The sequence below is a fragment of the Pezoporus occidentalis genome, unplaced genomic scaffold (assembly GCF_034315485.1).
Source record: "Pezoporus occidentalis ecotype Australia unplaced genomic scaffold, CSIRO_AGI_Poc_V1 ctg128, whole genome shotgun sequence".
NCBI lineage: Eukaryota > Metazoa > Chordata > Aves > Psittaciformes > Psittacidae > Pezoporus > Pezoporus occidentalis.
In genome coordinates, this window is record NW_026913082.1 from 329,833 (window position 1) to 348,115 (window position 18,283).

At 40.0% G+C, this 18,283-nt stretch overlaps 1 protein-coding gene across 11 annotated transcripts in view; it reads left to right on the forward strand.

Annotated features, from left to right (window-relative positions):
- Positions 1-18,283, forward strand: part of CUNH7orf50 (chromosome unknown C7orf50 homolog) — a 131,803-nt gene that overhangs the window by 66,442 nt on the left and 47,078 nt on the right. Inside the window, exon 1 of one of the 11 annotated variants that reach the window (XM_062607969.1) lies at positions 1,510-1,947. The exons of the other annotated variants lie outside the window; for them this stretch is intronic. Coding sequence (XP_062463953.1) covers positions 1,933-1,947 — 15 coding nt within the window. The 5' untranslated portion in view covers positions 1,510-1,932. Of the gene's footprint in view, positions 1-1,509; positions 1,948-18,283 lie in introns of those variants that run through there. 11 annotated transcript variants of the gene reach the window in all.

Here is an 18,283-nt window from a genome sequence, read left to right on the forward strand (position 1 = left end):
GGTCAGCCCTCACTGAGAGTTCTTATTTTTCAGTACTGTAGGTGTACACTAGCATAGATGTAAGATGAATGGGGTCACTTGGAATATTGTGTGCAGTTCTGGTGTCCTCAACATAAAAAGGACATGGAACTGTTGGAACAAGTCCAGAGGAGGCCACGAGGATGATCAGGGGACTGGAGCACCTCCCGTATGAAGATAGGCTGAGGAATTTGGGGCTGTTCAGCCTGGAGAAGAGAAGGCTGCGTGGAGACCTCATAGCAGCCTTGCAGTATCTGAAGGGGGGCTATAAGGATGCTGTGGAGGGACTCTTCGTTAGGGACTGTAGTGACAGGACAAGGGGTAACGGGTTAAAACTTAAACAGGGGATGTTTAGACTGGATATAAGGAGGAAGTTCTTTACTGTGAGGGTGGTGAGGCACTGCAATGGGTTGCCCAAGTAAGTTGTGAATGCTCCATCCCTGGTGGTGTTCAAGGCCAGGCTGGACAGAGCCTTGAGTGATATGGTTTAGTGTGAGGTGTCCCTGCCCATGGCAGGGGGGTTGGAACTGAATGATCTTAAGTTCCTTTCCAACCCTAACTATTCTATGATTCTATGACTGTTTAGCTGTGGTTTATCTTAGTGTGAGTATTCAGCAAGTTCATATTTGGTCATAACGTGTCTGAAAATGTTTTGGTAATTACTTTAACTTTAACTTGAATGTGCAAATCAGCTGAAGTAAGCACAACTTACTTGCAAATTTTAGCTTAGTTGCTTAAGAACTTCCTTTTATATGAGCACAACTTTTATACCCTTTTATTTTTTTTAATCTGCTACAATATTTCAGGTTCTAAGAACTTTGATGGAAAACTTTATTAAGGCGACCATAATTGTGCCAGTGCTGCAACCCAATTAATCATGCATTCGTTCTTCAGAACCAGTGTCTCTGTTTGAGAAATTCAACCAGCTTTTCCCTAAGGGCTGCTCGTAATCGAGTTCTGGTGAAACTTGCTGCAGTAGCTGAATCTCTGGGTTCCCGATAGGATGGCACAGACTCCCTTTTGGTGAGCATGAGGGTACGGGATGTGTGTGTCTGCACCTTCCTGGCTTGGTTTCAAAAATGGACTGTGAAGGTGTAGCCTTTGAAGGGGTATCATGGGTGTGTGAATGTTATTTTCCCATGTCAGCTCTATCATTACAAGAGCCTCCAGCAAAGAGAGAGTCAGTGGCAAAGAGGTTGGAAGAGCGATAGCACCTGGGCCCATTGCAGGTCCTTCCTCTGCTGGCTTGACTCAGGATCCTTATGTGGTTTTAGGGAAAATCTCTCAGAGCTGCTAAACCAGCTACTTCAGAGAAGCTTTCCAAAAGGTTTTAGAGCTTGTGATTCATTTCTGTAGCATTTATTTTGAAAAGACCATAATTCTGTTAAAAAAAACATGAATTACACTAAAAACATAGCAAAAAACCTGATAGCTGCATACAAATGGGAGTGATAATGGGCAAGGCGGGAATATTTGCGTCTTTTCTAGTCAGCAGGCTTTTAAACTTGGTCTTCTTTATGTTTGGCCTCTAATTTGGATGGTCGAACTGCTGAAATTCACTGTTACATCATTGTTTGTGTGGATGTATTAGAGACATATTCCGGTGCATCTGTGTGCATCTTTTGTCTCTGCATACTTTGGATAATTGTATTAGCTATTGTTTGAAAATGTCATTAGACATTAAATCAGTTTATTTAGCTATTGTGGGCTAATCCAAACATACATGATATAACACCCTGCTCCTGACCTTTTCCTGTTAGCAGGCTTTCAGCAGCTCTTTCCTGAGCTCTCTTGGACCTCAGGTGGTGGGCATGGAGGAAGAGCTTTAACCCTCTGGGTGTATTCTGTGAAGGCTACAGGGCAGGCTAAAGGCACTACAGCTCACTTTGCAGCACAGGAGAAACAGGAGAGGAGATGTATAAGAAGGGAGTAAGTCCAGGGCTTTACTATCTTTCTTAATAAATGCTTGACTGCATTCTCCTCACCCTTTAAAAAAAGATGTAAAGCATCAAGTTTGCATGCTGGCAGGCTAGCAGGATTTCATAGCCAGGTGACCATGGCAAGCTCCTAGCTTCTAAAATCCGCTTGATTGAACTTTGCATGTTGAAGAATCCAGATTTTGGTGAAAATTATTGCACAAAAAGCTTATAAGATGAGGTTGCATGGTTTAAGAACTATTTCTTTTAAAGCATATGCAGAATGGAGATGGAGTTAAAACATCATTTCCTCTAGCTGTCCATTTTACTTTTGATCTATGCTCATTTAAAATGAAATCTCTACCCCAAGAGATATTCCGATAACATAAATCTGTTGTATTTGTTATTAATAGCTAATTTTAAAGGGAAAGAAAAACAGGAAGAATGCAAGAAAAATGTTGATCTCAATGAATAAAAATCGCACTCTTTGTACTATGAGAAAATGAGATAATTATGGCTATAAAATCCTGTGCTCAAAGAATGAAAATAAACAATGCACACGCTATGTGGGAATGAGAGAGAGCCATTCCATTAGGACAGATCCACTGACATCTTTTCTCTGTAGTAATTCTTAATAATGTGGGGATTTTTTTTCGTTAAGGGCTAAAACTGTCCTGGAGAGTGTTCCTGGAGTTTGGCAGCAGCGCAAGAGGATGGTTTACAAACATTCAACACCAGGAAAATATTTGGGAACCAGTAATGGGGTGTTTGGCTGCTGCTGTTATGAGCAGCATTAGATGCACTTTTTGTTGCATTACAGGCATTTGGCAGGTCAGTGGTCCATTTGTCTGTTAACAGATGTCATAGAATCATAGAATAGTTACTAGGGTCCACTAACCAGCCCACTTTGCAGTCATTCCATATTTAATTTTAGGCTTACTCATATTTTTTGGGGGTGGGGAAAAAGTGTTTTAAAAACCCCTGTCAGAACAAAGGGTTAAACCCTCAGTTAAATACAGCACAGGAATACTGCAGTGGAGTTAGAGCCATTGTGGCGTTTGACTCTAGATTTTAGAACGAATCCATAGCTAAATGGTTTTCTTAGGTTGTTCAGGTGTTACTCAAACCATATCAGATCAGTCTGTAAGATTCAGCATTCAAATCAGATCAGTCTGTAACCTTCAGCATTTTCTCCAGTGTCTGAAATCTTACTACAAAGAGTACCTGCGTCTTGTCTGACACCAAGTAGAAATAAAAGGCTGAAGTAACACCACCACTAACTTGCTTTAATAAATTGTATGTTTCTGTACTGAAGCTTGAAGGCTGGAAGGTTATTGCTGTAAAGACTACCTACAAACCCAATGAATGAGCAGGGTGCCACTTCAAAGAGAAACACCCAGAGGAGCAACAGAAGGGAAGCTGCTTTGGAGTTCCCCTCAGTTCCTTTCGGCAGCCCAGGGCTTGCAAAGGAAAACAACCTAGAAATGGTGATTTTCTTTTGTGTTAGTTACATAACCAGCTCCCAGCAAATAAAACTGGAGGTGGAGCAGCTATACAAAGATCCATTTAATAACCTGTGCCTCCCATTGCTGCTGACAGAATCTTACCTGACTTTATTAGTTTCTCCTTCCTGGCTAAGGGAGATTCCTCTCGCTGTCTCCAGACAAAAGCCTGGTGAAATCCAGGAACTGGTTGTAGCTCTCAGTTGCACTGTGTGTATTTTGAGACTTAAGCTTTGCAGTTACTCCAGATTTAGTCCTTACAGCTGAAGCAGTCAAACATAAATGGTTTCTACCATTTATAACTTTACAGATTTCTGTGTGTGAAGTACTGCTGTATTTGATACTAAAGAATTAGAAACAAGTATCTGAAAATGGAAACTATTTTTTTACAAGTGCTCTGTCTTTCCTTTAGGGTCAGTTGAAGCTCCAGGAATTGTGCTTTCATGCTGATCAACCTATGCTGTTTTTCAGCTTTGCAGTCATGCTGTAGCATCCATTAACCAGCATCCAAGATGCAGGCTGGTACTTTGTTGCAGGAGGTGACAGCTCCAGCTATTCAATATCCTTTGCTTTGGCAGTTGTGCTCTTTGCCTCCCTGTCCATGTTAGCCATCCTCCCAGCTATACACCATACATTGACACAGTCAGCTGGATGGTTGGTGTTGCTGTCTTGTCTCCCTCATTTTTTCTTCCCAAAGCTCTACTAATGGCCTTGTCTTGGCTTTGGGACTTCAGTTGTGATTTACTAGTTTGAAATTCTGGAATTACATGTGTGCTCTTTCATTGTCTTCAAGTGTCAGCTCTAACACCACTGCGGAGATGTTATAGTGTCATCATCTAAAGGATGATTTAGGAGACCAGTTTAAGGGTAGCTATTACTAATGATACAATAGGTAAAAAGGATCAAGAGAATTTATGCATTTGGCAGTTCTTTCTAACCAGTTTTACACTTACTTTCTGTAAAATTAGACCTGGAAAGAGGGGACTTGAAATAAATACGAAATTCTGAAATGTCACCTGTGCCCAGCTTCTGCAAACTTTATTATCATTACCTCTGTAAGAATTAAAAGTCAGTTCATGTAGTCCAGAGCAGCAAATGCTGTCAGACAGTGTGTAATGGAAATCCATAAAGGCCAGTATTTAACATCTTGAAATGAGAAGCATCCAGGCTAATTTTTGAAATCACTTAATTTGAATCTGGTGTATGTTACAGCAAAATATGAAGGTAAATATTAAGGCATTTTCATCAGGTGGCTTTAAATTAATCTTTGGATTTACTTTAAAAGAAAATGAAGAACCTTTGAGTAATGGAGCACCAGAGTGCTCTTCATCTTGCTGTAACTCTAAAGTATGACACTGGGACAAAAAACACTTAGAAATAATTGCATTTCCATATTTAAAGCTTTCATTATTTGAGTCCAAAATGCTTTAAAATTATCTGGTTTAGGCCTTGATACCGAAAATTAACTTTGGATAGTAAGATGCATATACAGCAGCAGAGCAAAACCCCACTGAAGTTGATAGGTTTGAGTGGCCTGGAGTTCTGCCTCATAGGGCTGTTTGCAGTGCTTTTGTTTAACTGCAAAGTGTTTTAGAATGTTTTTTCCAACTGAATATATGATGTTACACTTACGACAGATGAGTAGTACCAAACTTCAAACCATCCGACAGAGTAGCCTTCCTTCACTTTGTTTAGGAAGATCTCTTTGATTCTGTTTGTACTTAAAGTGCGTTGCTGGATAATCATGGAACATGTGTCTGTTCAAACCAAATTCAAAGAGTATCATGAGCTGACACCTGCTTAAGTCTTTAATTAAAAGTGGCTTAATCTCTAGCAATCTCTACATACATAAGCACAAAGTGGCTGTGTTTAATGTGTACTTTGAACTGCCATTAATTTAGAAATCAAAGATTTGTAAATGAAACACAATATGCTAGACATGATGATGTTTGACTGGAATCCCTTCTTGTTGGCATAGCCTAGTTTTCCTGCTGCCGTCAGCCACTGGAAATACACCCTTATTAAAAATCATGTGGAGAGGGAAAATACAAAAAGAAGGCTGTCTTAAAAAATGTGTGTGCATCGACTATATATAAACCATATTTAAAAGAGGCAAATATATACAGTGGGACATATAATGGAGAATTGCTCCTCCTTGGAAAGATCAGTGGAGGGAATACCGTTTGCATTTCCAGACATATGTATGCTATAGAAGGAGAGATGTTTTCTGTATTTTTCCCAACTGTGTGAATTTTGCTGAGATAATGTCTTAAAGACTGATCTTAGTTCAGTTAATGTTCATGAATGTTAGTTAGTATTCTCTTTTACAAATCTCTCAGCTTTCCTCCTCCGAGAGACCACGTTAATGTTGAAACAAAGGTATAGAGGAGAGATGAATGATGACAGGGGCCCCTGGCATGGCTGTGGTTGGGAAGGTGGCACACATACCAAGCCAGCAGGGTGGAATGGGAGGATTACAAGGGAGTCCTTAGTACATGTAGTGAGCATGGCTTGCACAAGCTGGGGAGCGTGTAACCTGTTTGACATGCTCATCTCGCCTATCTTGAATTATGGCAGTGTCTGTGCTATGTGTGTGTTGAGTTAAATTACTAGCAAAGATGTGTGGAAATGCATCTGGAAAGTTGAACATTCCTGAAAAACATTTCAGAGCTGATGTTTGAGAGTGCAGCATTAAAGGCATTTACTTTTGACCTCCTGCAGAGCTCACCAAAAGTAGTTTTGGGTAAGACAAGACTGCACGAAGAACTTTGGCTTGATTTAAATGTGGGTAGTTGTGCTTTTAGGATGGAGACTTAAGTTCTGAAAAGTTACGTGTTTGTTTGGGTTTTGGTTTGGTTTGGTTTTTTTAAGAGACTTTATTTTTCCTTATGGTTTGTTTATAATGCTGGATTTAAAATATTTGGGGTATTGTTTGGGTCACTGTTACCAACTGTTCATAAGTACATTCATATTTGTATACCATGATACAAAGAATCCCGTGTGATGATCGATGGGTCATGGCACTTCACCCTTAGACTGAGTGTCTCTACAAGCTGCATTCAGGGAGAGACAGAGGAGGCAATTAAAGAAGTCTTTTAATTGTGGCACAGTTATTAGACTATGACGTTTACTGATGGCTGTTGTCATTGCATGGCCAAAACCCAGTAAGGTAAATCTTTATTTCCCTCTTTTCTCCCATCAAAACTTTGCTTCAGAATGCTGTAACCACCAGTGGAAGATTTCTATGATTTCAATTAAGAAATTGGGAGTCTGAGGTTAAATGCTATCCACTGCTGGTTTTCTATGATTATTTAAAAAAATTACTGGACCACAGTGTTAGCAAACCAATGTGCCTGGAATCATAACAGGGAGCAAGAAAAGCCGACAGTCTGAGTAAATTCCAGATACATTCTGTGTCTGGTATTTAAAATCTCAACTATTTTCTACTGGACTGAATCAATCATGGAATAGTTCCGGTTGGAAGGGACCTTAGGAGGTCTTCTCTACAAATTCCTGCCCAAAGCAGGTCAGCTGTGAGATCAGACCAGCTCCCAAAAAACTCAGAGGATGGAGACTGTGCAACCTCCGGACAACCTGTGTCAAGGCTTGGTTGTCATAATGGTAAAGAAAAGGGATATTTCTTTATATATTGGAATCCCTCTGTTTTTCAAGCCATTGTGTTTTTTCATCCCACCATGCATTGTTGTAAAGAGCCTGTTAACTAAGCCTCTTTTAGGTGCAACATGGTGGTTGTTAGGTCCACCCAAAACCTTCTCTTCTCCAGCTTGAACAACCCCAGTTTCCTCAGCTTCTCATCACAGGGCAACCGTTCCTGTCCCCAGCTGTCTTGGTGGCCTTCCATTCAACTTGCTCTGATTTTCTGGAAGCTTTCTTGAATCGAATGGCCCAGGACTATTACCAGGTTGGTCTTCATGCAATGGAAGGACCTTTTTGTAATTGTGATGTGGAGGCTTACTGAGGTTGTTGTATGTTTTGTATGTGGCCAGTGGGATCAAAGTTTTTTAGTTGAGTGTGTACCTTAGGGGAGCCTTTTCTAGGCCAGCTCTAAGTTTTGGGATAATGGACTTCTTTTTTTTTAAGAATAGCCCCTGAAGGGATGGCTGCCCATGGAGCTTCATACATGTAATGGGTTTATGATTGGCCTTCAGTGGAGGATTTAAACTAGAACCTTTTAGCTGCTATCTTACTCCTTTCTGGTTTTATACATAGATTTTAAGATTAGTGTGGTGGAGTATATTGAAAGTAATAAAAAACAGACCCAGAAAAACTGTTGCATGTTTTAAAAAAAAAATAAATCATAAAATGAAAGAGGAAGTGCATCATTTATTATAACACCATGTAGACTAATGAAAAACATACTGCAGGCTGGAAATTTGTTAAGAGCTGAACTCAAAAAGTTTCCATTCCCAAAAATGCCTTGGGGCCTCTGGCTGTAAGCCTGGGGCTGAAGAGGCCCTATGGTAAACCGACATAAAAAATAACTACTTCATAAACATCCAGCTCCTGTTTCATAATAGTTGGAAATGAGTTTTTAAAAAGTGTTACCTATTGATCTTGACTGCACTTTATCAAAGTAAAAGGGAGGCAGTGCATTTATGACTAGAATGTTAAATTGGGAATTAAACACTGGGGAGATGAGTGCTGGGCACAAAAACGTTATGCTTGTTGTACATAGGAGAGCATGAAAAAGATGGAGTGGCTTGCTGAGAGGAACAGAACAGCGCTTGGTCTGGCAAAGCTGATACTAACATTAAGTTATTCCTGGCTCCTAGTCCTTTGCTCATTGACGAGACTGGGGTGAACAAGTCACCTACTCCCCACCACTGCAAGCAGGTGCCAGCCCTTGCCCTGGAGCACATTCTTCAGGCTGCATTCAAATGCACCCGCAGAGTTTGAGTATTGATGGTGTTTGCACTATCAGTACTCAGATGGGTGGTATCAGCTGTTTGGACAAGACCAAGTTTTGTGTGTCTTTCCTCTTAATCTGTTTGGCTTTCCTAAAGGTCTGTCTTCCTTGTGGAGTTACCCCAAGCTGGTTGACTGTTTGTTGGCTTTGCCTTTCTCCTTCTCCCTGATGGGCCCTTGTCAGTGTATGAAAGTCATTAATGTGGGCTGTGGGTTTTCAGGCAGTTTTAGCTGTCATGATAGCCCAGTAATAGAGGACATGGGAGAGCATTACAGCCTTGACTCCTTCTTCACATGGATTGGCAAGCAGTTTGGAGAAATAATGCCAGTTAGAACCTTCCGAGGGCTGATGTTCCTCCAGTCTGTTTCTGCAGTTCTTCTCGATGATGGAGGTTCTCCTGGCTGGCAAGAAGCCCTGGAGTGCCTCAAAATCACGGATCATGGACTTCCATGAAGTCCAGATTTCACAAATGCATAAAGATGTAGTAAATCGGATGTATCTTTGTATGAGGCTACTTAGGTCACTGGTTTGTGATCTCTGAAAAGGACAATCTGGAAGTACATAATGCTTATCTTGGCTAACTGTTCAGTGAGGACTTAGTAATCCAGTACATTTTCACAGAAGTAAATAGCAAGTCTAGAAGTCCCAATTTGGGTAAATATTTTCACTGTTTAAATTGGTTAAATAAAACATATGCAGTGATGGTCACAGTGTATGACTATAGCTGTACTTACATGAGGTGCAGCCCAGGAGAGTGTCAGCCTGAGATTCAGCCACTGGGAGGAAAAAAAGAAAAGAAAAAGAAAAGGTGAAACAGTTGTTGGTAAGGGGTTGAAAGACATTAAAAGAAAATGTCATCAATTCTGATAAATACAGATCACTTTCATTTATTCTTATGTCTCGCTCTGCCATGTTCTGTGTAGCATTTACAATACACAGTGTTTTCATCCAGTGGTTAGAAAATCTACAACACGATTGTGCGTGTTTGGTGTTGAATTGCTGCGTGTACTGACTTGACTGTGGCTGAGGGGTTGATAGAATTAATGTATCCCAGTGATGATGTTTTTATTTACATTTGTGAGGTGAGTCGAGGATCTTGAATAAAGCTGTAGATTGGTCTAAAAATAGAAATGTAACTTCCTCCTCCTCATTGAGAATGTCAGTCTTGGTGGGTTAAAACTGACACCTAACAGTCCTGTTATGAAATACTTGTCATGCAGTAGGATACTATGCTAAACGTCATCTTGATTTGTTGTTGTAGAAAGCAGTGGGTTTGGCATACTGTGTTACACTTACTCACTTGGGTTGCTGAGTATAGATTTGCTCCTTTGCATGCTCTGGGGGAAAAAGGATGGAGAACAAGCATATTTTATTAAATTATAAAAAGCATAATATATCTGACCACTCAGAATTTCTAATGAGTATTTCAATATGCAGATGTAGCTTATCAAAAGGAGAAGAAAAATTCAGTAAAGCACTAATTTCCCTATCTCACAATAAATATATATACATATATACACACAGGTATATAGGCATTATAGAGGTTTAAGTGTTTTAGTTTAGATAAATAATTGAACAGTAATACTTGGACAGCACGAGAACCTTTAAGAACAGATGAGTTTTCCCCTAAAAAGAAAGATTGGCTAGTTCAAGGGTGCTGAATTATGGCTGAATTTGGGGAAAAATGGTTTAAGATATCCTGTGCCACTTCATTCTTCTTATAGTAAAGTTTTACTGAGAGGTGCAGTAATGGCCTGTAAAGATCTGATCTCTTTTTGATGCACATTTTCCCCTCTCCTTTTCTCTACTCCTATCAGTGGTTCCGGTTTTTACTACCTCGTGTTACAGTCAGAGCTCCCCTGCTCTGCCTGGCCTCTCTTTGCCCTCGGTTTCACATATTGCGGCTGGCGTGTAAGGACCCAAGAAAAATAAACAGTGCAGCCAGTATTTTGCTTGCAATTTTAGTTTCATAATTTGATGAAGAATAGTAAATAGAAGCACAAACTATTGTTATTATGTGGTCATGATCTTAAGAGAAAGGGATTTCCATGGCTAATGTGTATTTGTGATGTGCCACACAGGTGGAAATTGCCTAACACCAACTGTAGCGGTCTTAAAACCATGCTGCAGTGGCTGGCTGTTTGATCGTGGTCTTGGGCTGGCCTCTCTTCTCAAGATCAAAGATGAATGTGCCACAAATTCCTGCAAAGAAACAGCAGATCTTCTGTTTATATTTTCATGCAGATTTAAGTCATGTTCAAGGACCTGGTAAGGAAGCTGCAGCATGTGTTAGAGCAGAGAAATGGATGTAGAGAGCTCCTTTCCTCTATGTTTATTAGATGGAAAGGAGAATGCAAGTAGTTAAGCTGGTGGGTGTGAAGAGGCCTGACTGATACCTCTTGCTGCCCCAAGTCCCACCTGTGGAGCAGCTTTAATGGTTTCTGGAGCTCTGTGAGCTCCAGCCATGTAGGAACAAGGCATAGGAGATGGCTTCTCCTGACTGTTCCAGTCCTTCACTGCCATAGTTGTGGCTCACATCCATTTACGTTGGTAAGACTAGAATTAGAGATGTGGGTTGTCTATGAATTCAGCTGGCTAAGTTGCACAAAGTTGTTTATGTGCATGGAAAGATGCAGAAGGGTTCTGTCTGCGGTGGTCACCCAGCAGTCAGCAAAGAGAAGCTCTGCTACTGTTGACCTCCAGATACACAGGAATAGCGTGGATCTGGCTGCCTTCCCCCTTAGTGACTCAGTGGCTCTTCTGGGTTGATTTGATTTTCTTGCTTTTTGATACTTGCTGTTGAAGTACAATTTCTTTTACATAGTAAATGTTTCAGGAATGATTAAATCACAACATGAATCATAACTGAAATGCTGAGTTGTACATGCTCTTCACATCTCTAAGCCTGTGGACATGAATAATAAGTTTTGTAGTGATAGCCTTAAAGTGTGTTTGCAGTTTTGCTGGGAGCTGAACCCACTGTTTTTAGTCTTCTAATGTAAGCAACTTGAGTGGAATAAAAAGCCAGTTAATCAGTTTGAAAGAACTTTTAACATGGACAGAATGAGCATAGTATTTCTAGATAGCTTAAAAAATGGAGTATGTTTTCAAATGTCAGATGTAATGTATAATTTTATTCGTAAGGTCTGCGTTTCATATTCTAACAAATAGAAGTAACATATCATATTAATCATATATAATTCTGAATCACAACATAAAATTTTGCAGTGCTATAATTAAAAAAAATGGAAGAGATAAGGAGTAGCAGCTGTATGGCTAATGAAGGTATTAATTTCAACATGTGTTTTAGACCATTAAGTACTATAAAGCAAAAAGCATTGCGTTGCCAGCACAAACCCAAGGAAGGCAGTGACTACCCCTCCCTTCCCTGGACCAGCATCGTGGGGGGGTGCCCTACAGCTTAGGTTTCACTAAAATTGATTCATTGGCTCAGGCAGTAGCAATGTGGAAGAAGATATAAATCACTGCTGTAATTGTCTTTGCAAGGAAAGTCTTTTGTATTCTGCATGTGAATATGGTCCTTATGAGAATGTTTTTATACTTTCAGGTTGGAATACATTTTATACATTTATGTAATAGTTTGAGAACTAAGAATTCAGGTCATTTTTTCTGGCTGTCAGGACTCTTTAGAGGCTGCAGGCCATCCAATGCATCATTGGTCACATTGCACTTTTTTTTTTAACAAGTCTGAAGCATTTTCCTTCTGTGGTTTTGCAACCCCCCCTTCCCCCTTCCCCCCAAACAGCATGAGTCCTATCACTAGCTCAGATTTAGCAGTCACAGCTTCCAACAATTGTCTAATGGATCCACATGTTTACACAGCATGACACTGGCATCTAGATAGTGTCCTGGAAGTCTCCAATCAGTACTACTGTTTCATGCTTCCTCCTGGCTTTAAAAGAAAAAGCTACAGATGCAGTTGTTCTGGTATTCAGCGAAGCAGTGAATGGCCCCTCTGTTTCAGCCACCGGTATTGTCTCACAAAATTTAGAACACAAACTTTTTTCATTTGCTTAAAATGGAAATGTCAATTCTCAGGTATTTAATTAAAGCTTATTGTATGAATCAATAGATTTTGAAATGCTACTAAATGGGAGACAGACTGGAAAGTAACATTTCTAGACCAAGTCCTTTTTTGTCTCCTGAGAGTCCCAGACTGAATGAAAACCTTAAGCATACTATCAGCCTGCAGATTGCTGCCTTGCTGAAGTCCACCTAGTCCAAACCCCCTTGGCAGGGGCTGTAGTTGATCTCCAGAGGTCCCTTCCAACCCCAGTGATTCTGTGATTCTGTAAAGCTCCCAGCTACTTCTTCCTGCCACTGTTCTGTCTCTGTGTTACTAGCATTTGTGTAGCCTTATCACAGAATCAAATCACCAAATTGTTCTTTCTGAAAACTAACCCACCAAGTGGCAAGCACACTCACGTGGCTTTTGCGGAGCATGGGAAGACCTTTTGTAATTAACTTGCCCAAATATTTTACAAAGTGTTTAATTCCTGTTCTCTGTGATTGGGTGTAAGCAGATCAGTAGCAATTCCTTGGCAGCAAACTTCCACAGTGCTTTGCTCTGAAGAAACTTAGTCCCTGGTAGCATTTAGTAAAGGAAGGGGGTTTGGTCAGGACACCAAAACCTTTCTGTTTTTTTAGCACTCTCATGGGATCTTTCACTTCCACACAAGCAACTGCCTGAACTGGCCAAGTGGTCTTGATTTAATGTTGCTTTATGAACACTACTTGTCCCAGCTGCAGGATGTCATAACCTCTATTTCCTTAGCTTAGATTTGAAATCTGCAGTTGTATGATTCAGATGAACCATAACTGCCCTCGCTTTAACTTGATGTATTTGTTCTGAAAATACCCTTGTTCGCTCCAAGTTTTCGCTGCTGAACAAATTAAGCTGATCTGCACTGATAAATGGGGAATACTTAGCAGCTTGGTTAAAAAAAAGAACACCCTAAAACCTGCAAAGAGAGCTCAGTAATTTTTAACTCATCAGTGCCAAGGGTAATACTTCATTAGTGGAAGCTTAACAAATGCAATGCTTTTTAAAATAAAAGCTTGCAGATTGTCCCAAAGAAGTGTGGCTCTGAAAAAGTAAAAGAAAACATAAATCTGACAAAAATAATTGCATGTCATAGAGTATTTCAGTGAAGGGACAGTGAGCACAGAAAAAGCTGTTGCTGCTGACAGGATTCAGCATAGAGGATGATGAGCAGAACTGGGTTGCCTTTGCATTCCAAATTTGATTTTACGTGGGTTCCTGTTCTTGTGCAGCTTAGAAACAAGCTTTTGGATTTGAAGTAAAGCCAAGTGGATTTGTAAAGATGCTTATCTTATCCTCTGGCTCTGTTCAGATCACCAGAAAATATTAAGGCTGACGTGCCTAACTTGATATGCTTTGCAATTAATATTTTTATGCTAGATTAGAGTACACACAGACCTGCACAGATGCTAGGTTTGTAGTCAGTCAGCTGGTATTTCTAAGCGGCAGATGCTGCCTTTGCCATTGTGTTGTAGCCCTGTAAACCTACTCTCCACAAATAAAGTCACTGTGCATTTTAGTGTCAGTTTAGTGCCTTTGCATGTAACTTGTTGTGTTACAGAAATCTTTTACTTTCTCTGACAGTCAGCTTTAGTATGACACTAAACTTTCCAGTTTCCGGGTTCACATGTACAGTGTGTGTCAGCTCTTCTCAGATCCCTGTCCTTTCTGGCATTTGGTCTCTCCTTGAAATTTATGGGCTTCTCAGTTGAGCAGGGCATTATTTGTTGGGTTTAATTCTTTTTTAAAGAGTAACTTAATCCAGAGTAAGCAGCAGAGTGAATGCTGTGCCACTTCCTTTCTGAAGGTATTTGGGGGCATGCTTTAAAAATGTAAATGTAAAAGAAAGGAAGGAAAACCAGCCCTTGCCATGGCCGTAGCCTGTTAAAAATGAACAAAAACCAAACCAAAACCAGCTAACCAGAAAACCAAACGATCCCCCAAACCACCACCACCAAAAACCCACCACAAAATTGCAAAAATGACCTTTTATTAAAAAAAAAAAATTGAGACATAGCAGAAAAAGTAGAAAATCCCTGAAGCGGGTTTGCATGTGTAACCGGTCACTGAAGGTCAGTCTGAATTGCCACTATTTCCTCTGAGGCTTTTGTCATCACTCTTTATATAAATGAAGATGTATTTGCACACTCTGTTTTGTAGAAATCTTTTATAATTAAGCTTATAAATGTAATAATTTACTTCTTTACTTGTATAGTTGCCAGTTTTTAATGGTATTTTGTGAGTTTTCTTATTTATTCATAAGTACTCAGAGAGGCTAAACAGGAAGTTTGAAATCTGGGATGCTTACCCAATATAGTTTAGAGCTGTTTGCCTATCAGTGATCTGCTTCTGAAATCTAAGTACCTCTGGCAGCACCTACCAGAACAGCATGTACAGGATGCTGAGTTGGGCAGATCAAGATTTTTGTTCAGATAACATGCAGATGGATCAGTCTTAGGGTGTCTGCAGGGTTGCTTCTAATTGTCTGTCAGGTGTTTTCTTACAGATTGGCAAAGCATTGAGGAAATTGTATTTGAATACTAAAAATGACCTTACAGTTGAGATGCAGTTTTACTTGATGGATTTAGGCAATTCTCCTTTGCTGCCAAACTGTGTGGACTAAGTGGGGTTTTTCTTCCTCCTCCTATTTCCCCATTCTCTCAGGGTAATGCAATATAGTGGTTCTGAGTTTGGTGTAAGACAAACTCAGAACAGTGAAGGAAGGCTGTGAAGCTGTTCTGGATTTAAAAGCTGGTTTTGGTGTTTGAAGGCAGTGGTATGGCCCAGGGACCAGCTGGAACAGTTTCATAGAATCATAGATTGGAAGGGACCTTAAAGCTCATCCAGTTCCAACCCTCTGCCACGGGCAGGGGCACCTTCCACTAGAGCAGGTTGCTTCAACCCTTGTCCAGCCTGGCCTTGAACACTGCCAGGGATGGGGCAGCCACAGTTTCTCACAGGAAAGAGCTTCTTCTTTTCATCTAAGCTAAATCTCCCCTCTTTCAGTTAGAAGCCATTTCACCCTGTCCTGTCCCTACATACCCTTGTAAAAAGGCATAGAAAAAGAGAGCTGGCTTTGTGCGTTACGTTAGTAATGAGTGTTACTAGAGGTAAGGATTGTAGAAGAGAGGCTTAGGAAAAGACAGTGAGCACTGTAGTGCTCCTGGATAGAGAAGCTGGAGGTGGGTTGAATGTGTTGTTGAGACACAGAAGAACTTGATTTTGCAATGAGGAAGAAGTGGTGTGGTTGATATTGCTACCTCACAGTTCTTGGTGGCCCACCCATTTGTTTTGACACAAATACCTACTTGGAGTTATGTGGAGGCATGAAGACTAGGCGCATACCTTCAGACTTGTGGTCTTCAGGGTTTGTTATTACTCTTTGAAGCTTGAGCTTGATGTTTTAATATTTTGTTTGGAGCCTAAGCATTTAGATTTATAATTCTGCCCTTCTAGCCATTTCCCTGATTTACCTTGCAGAGTAAACATGCTTTTGTTCTGCTTTCCAGACTTCCTTTTCCTTTTCTTTGCTGTTGGCTTAATTCTGAGATACGATATTCAAGTCAGAGGTAAGTGTCTCTTTGGGAGCAAAAGAAAAAACAGCTAAGGATTTGAGTGAGCTAACTATTTTCTCTGTTTAGAAGCAGCAGCTTAGTTTTCAGTCTTCTGCAAGTCTTCAAATACAGGTCCTGCCAAAGGCACTGACTTTTAACAGCAGCAGTGCTTAGGAGAACACGCTCAGGTTTTCTGGCAATGCTTACAAGGCACTTAGAAAAAACAGGCATATTGCTTGAAGTGAGTTCCCCGCAGCTTGGAAAGCACTGCTTGAGACAAATTTGTAAAGAATTCCTTTTTGTGGTTATAGATCTCCATCTCCATTTCATGTAGAGTGGGCCCAGTTTCCTCCGTGTTTGATATCTAGGATCTCCACATCAAATCTGTAATTAATACAGCTCCATTTAGAGACTTAAGACGTTTGCAGTGTTTATAGCAATAATTCACCCTGTTGCACAGTGTGTGACTCTGCATGTTTTAAACATTCTCCACTTGTGCATATACAGACTTTTATAGTTGAATTAAGAATTTATAACATGCTGGGTCTCATATTCCAGGTCTGTTTGTTTCTAAAGCTATACACAGAACGTGGTCATAAATTTCTGTAGATGGAGTGAAAGCTGAATTTTAATATTAAGGAAGGAAATGGCCTTGGGTAGAGCACTACAGAGCAGAACAGGCCTTCTGTTAATACACAAGAGTATTACTGTTTTCTTGAACTTTGCCTTCCAACCCAATTACTACTTGTGCCTAGAAATCATAACTGATGCCTCCCATTTGATAATGTTGAATGTTATCCTTGTCCAAGTTTATATCATTTCCAGTAGTAAAAAGCATCTTGATTATAAAACCACTGGATAATATACTTCTAAACTTGAATTATGGGCAGTAGTACATAGTAATTATTGATAAACAAATCAGAGTCATGATAGTATAGCAAATTGACCCAGTTCTGTCTCTTTTAAAATTAAATGAAATCAAGGGTTTTTTCTTGTGACATGCTTTTCCTGTGATAGCATATTACATATTGCACTCTTTGTGATACGAATGAAGACAAAGCTTTCAGAGTAAATGATTTTTTCCACGAGTCAGGCAAATAACAGGAATCTGTCGGCTTTCACATTAAGCACTTCTGTGATAGCATCATGCTCACAGTATGTAATGAGCTCATATGAGGAGTAGTTCCAGCCACCTCCTTTATCAGCGTCAGCTATCGTAACTCAGTATGTGTCCTCCTGTGTCCTCCTCCCCTGCCTTCACTGGTAACTGGATTGGACTACATGCTGCATAATTCTCTGGATCTGTATTGCCAGTCCTTCACTGCGCACATCTTTGCTGCAAATCGACAGCAGAATGTTATTACTGAAGTGTGGAGACACATTCTGGTTTTATAATAGTTATGGTATTATTACATGAAAATTGATACTGATTCCTGGGTATTTCAGAGTATATTATTAGTGTAGTACAACTAATCATTTTCTTAGAAGGAGAATGATGGTTGTAGCCTTGTTGAGGTGCTGCATGTGTATTTATAGGATTGTGGCTGAGCTTGGCTGCTTCTCGTGCTGGTTTTTGTGGTTTCATTTTGTTGTCCAGAAAAAGTGACAACATTCTCAACTCTGTAGCATCTATTGCCAGGGTTTGTGTGACGTCCACTTTTGGCAGGGGAAGAAAGATGTATACTTGTTTATTTGGTCCTTTAAATGGCATAGCAGACTTCATAGGTTATTATCTATCTTTAAGAAGTTTGTTTATAGTTCTCACACCATTAAAACATCACATTAGTGGCCCAGTCTGAAACATATTTATGCCACTCAAAAGACTCAATGGTTTATGCAGAGCCTGATATGCAAGTAGCTTTAATTTAGATTTCGTCCCTTTTTTCTTTGATCACTTGTGTAACATGTTTGAAATGTATGTCTGATGTTGATTCTTTGTTGTGTTCCAGTGGGTGCGTTTGATTTTGCAGGTAAAAGGATTGAATACTAAGTGTTCTTTTTGCATGTGTACATAAGAGTGTTTTAGTTTTCTTCTTCCAGGCAGAGCAAGGGCATTCCTAGGATTTAAAGCCTGATAAGGTAATAAAAATATGTAGTGAAGCCAAAAAGACTAAAATAGGATGGTATTTTTATGATTTAGGGGATTTTATGTGATAAATCAGAGCAAAAGGAAACAACTATCAGAGCTAATGTTGAAAATTAGAAGATTCAAATTATTACATTGTCATCCCCACTGTGAGAACAATGTGGATAAACTCTGACTTCCTGGGTGCATTTGTTTCCCCTATATTAACCCACCAGTG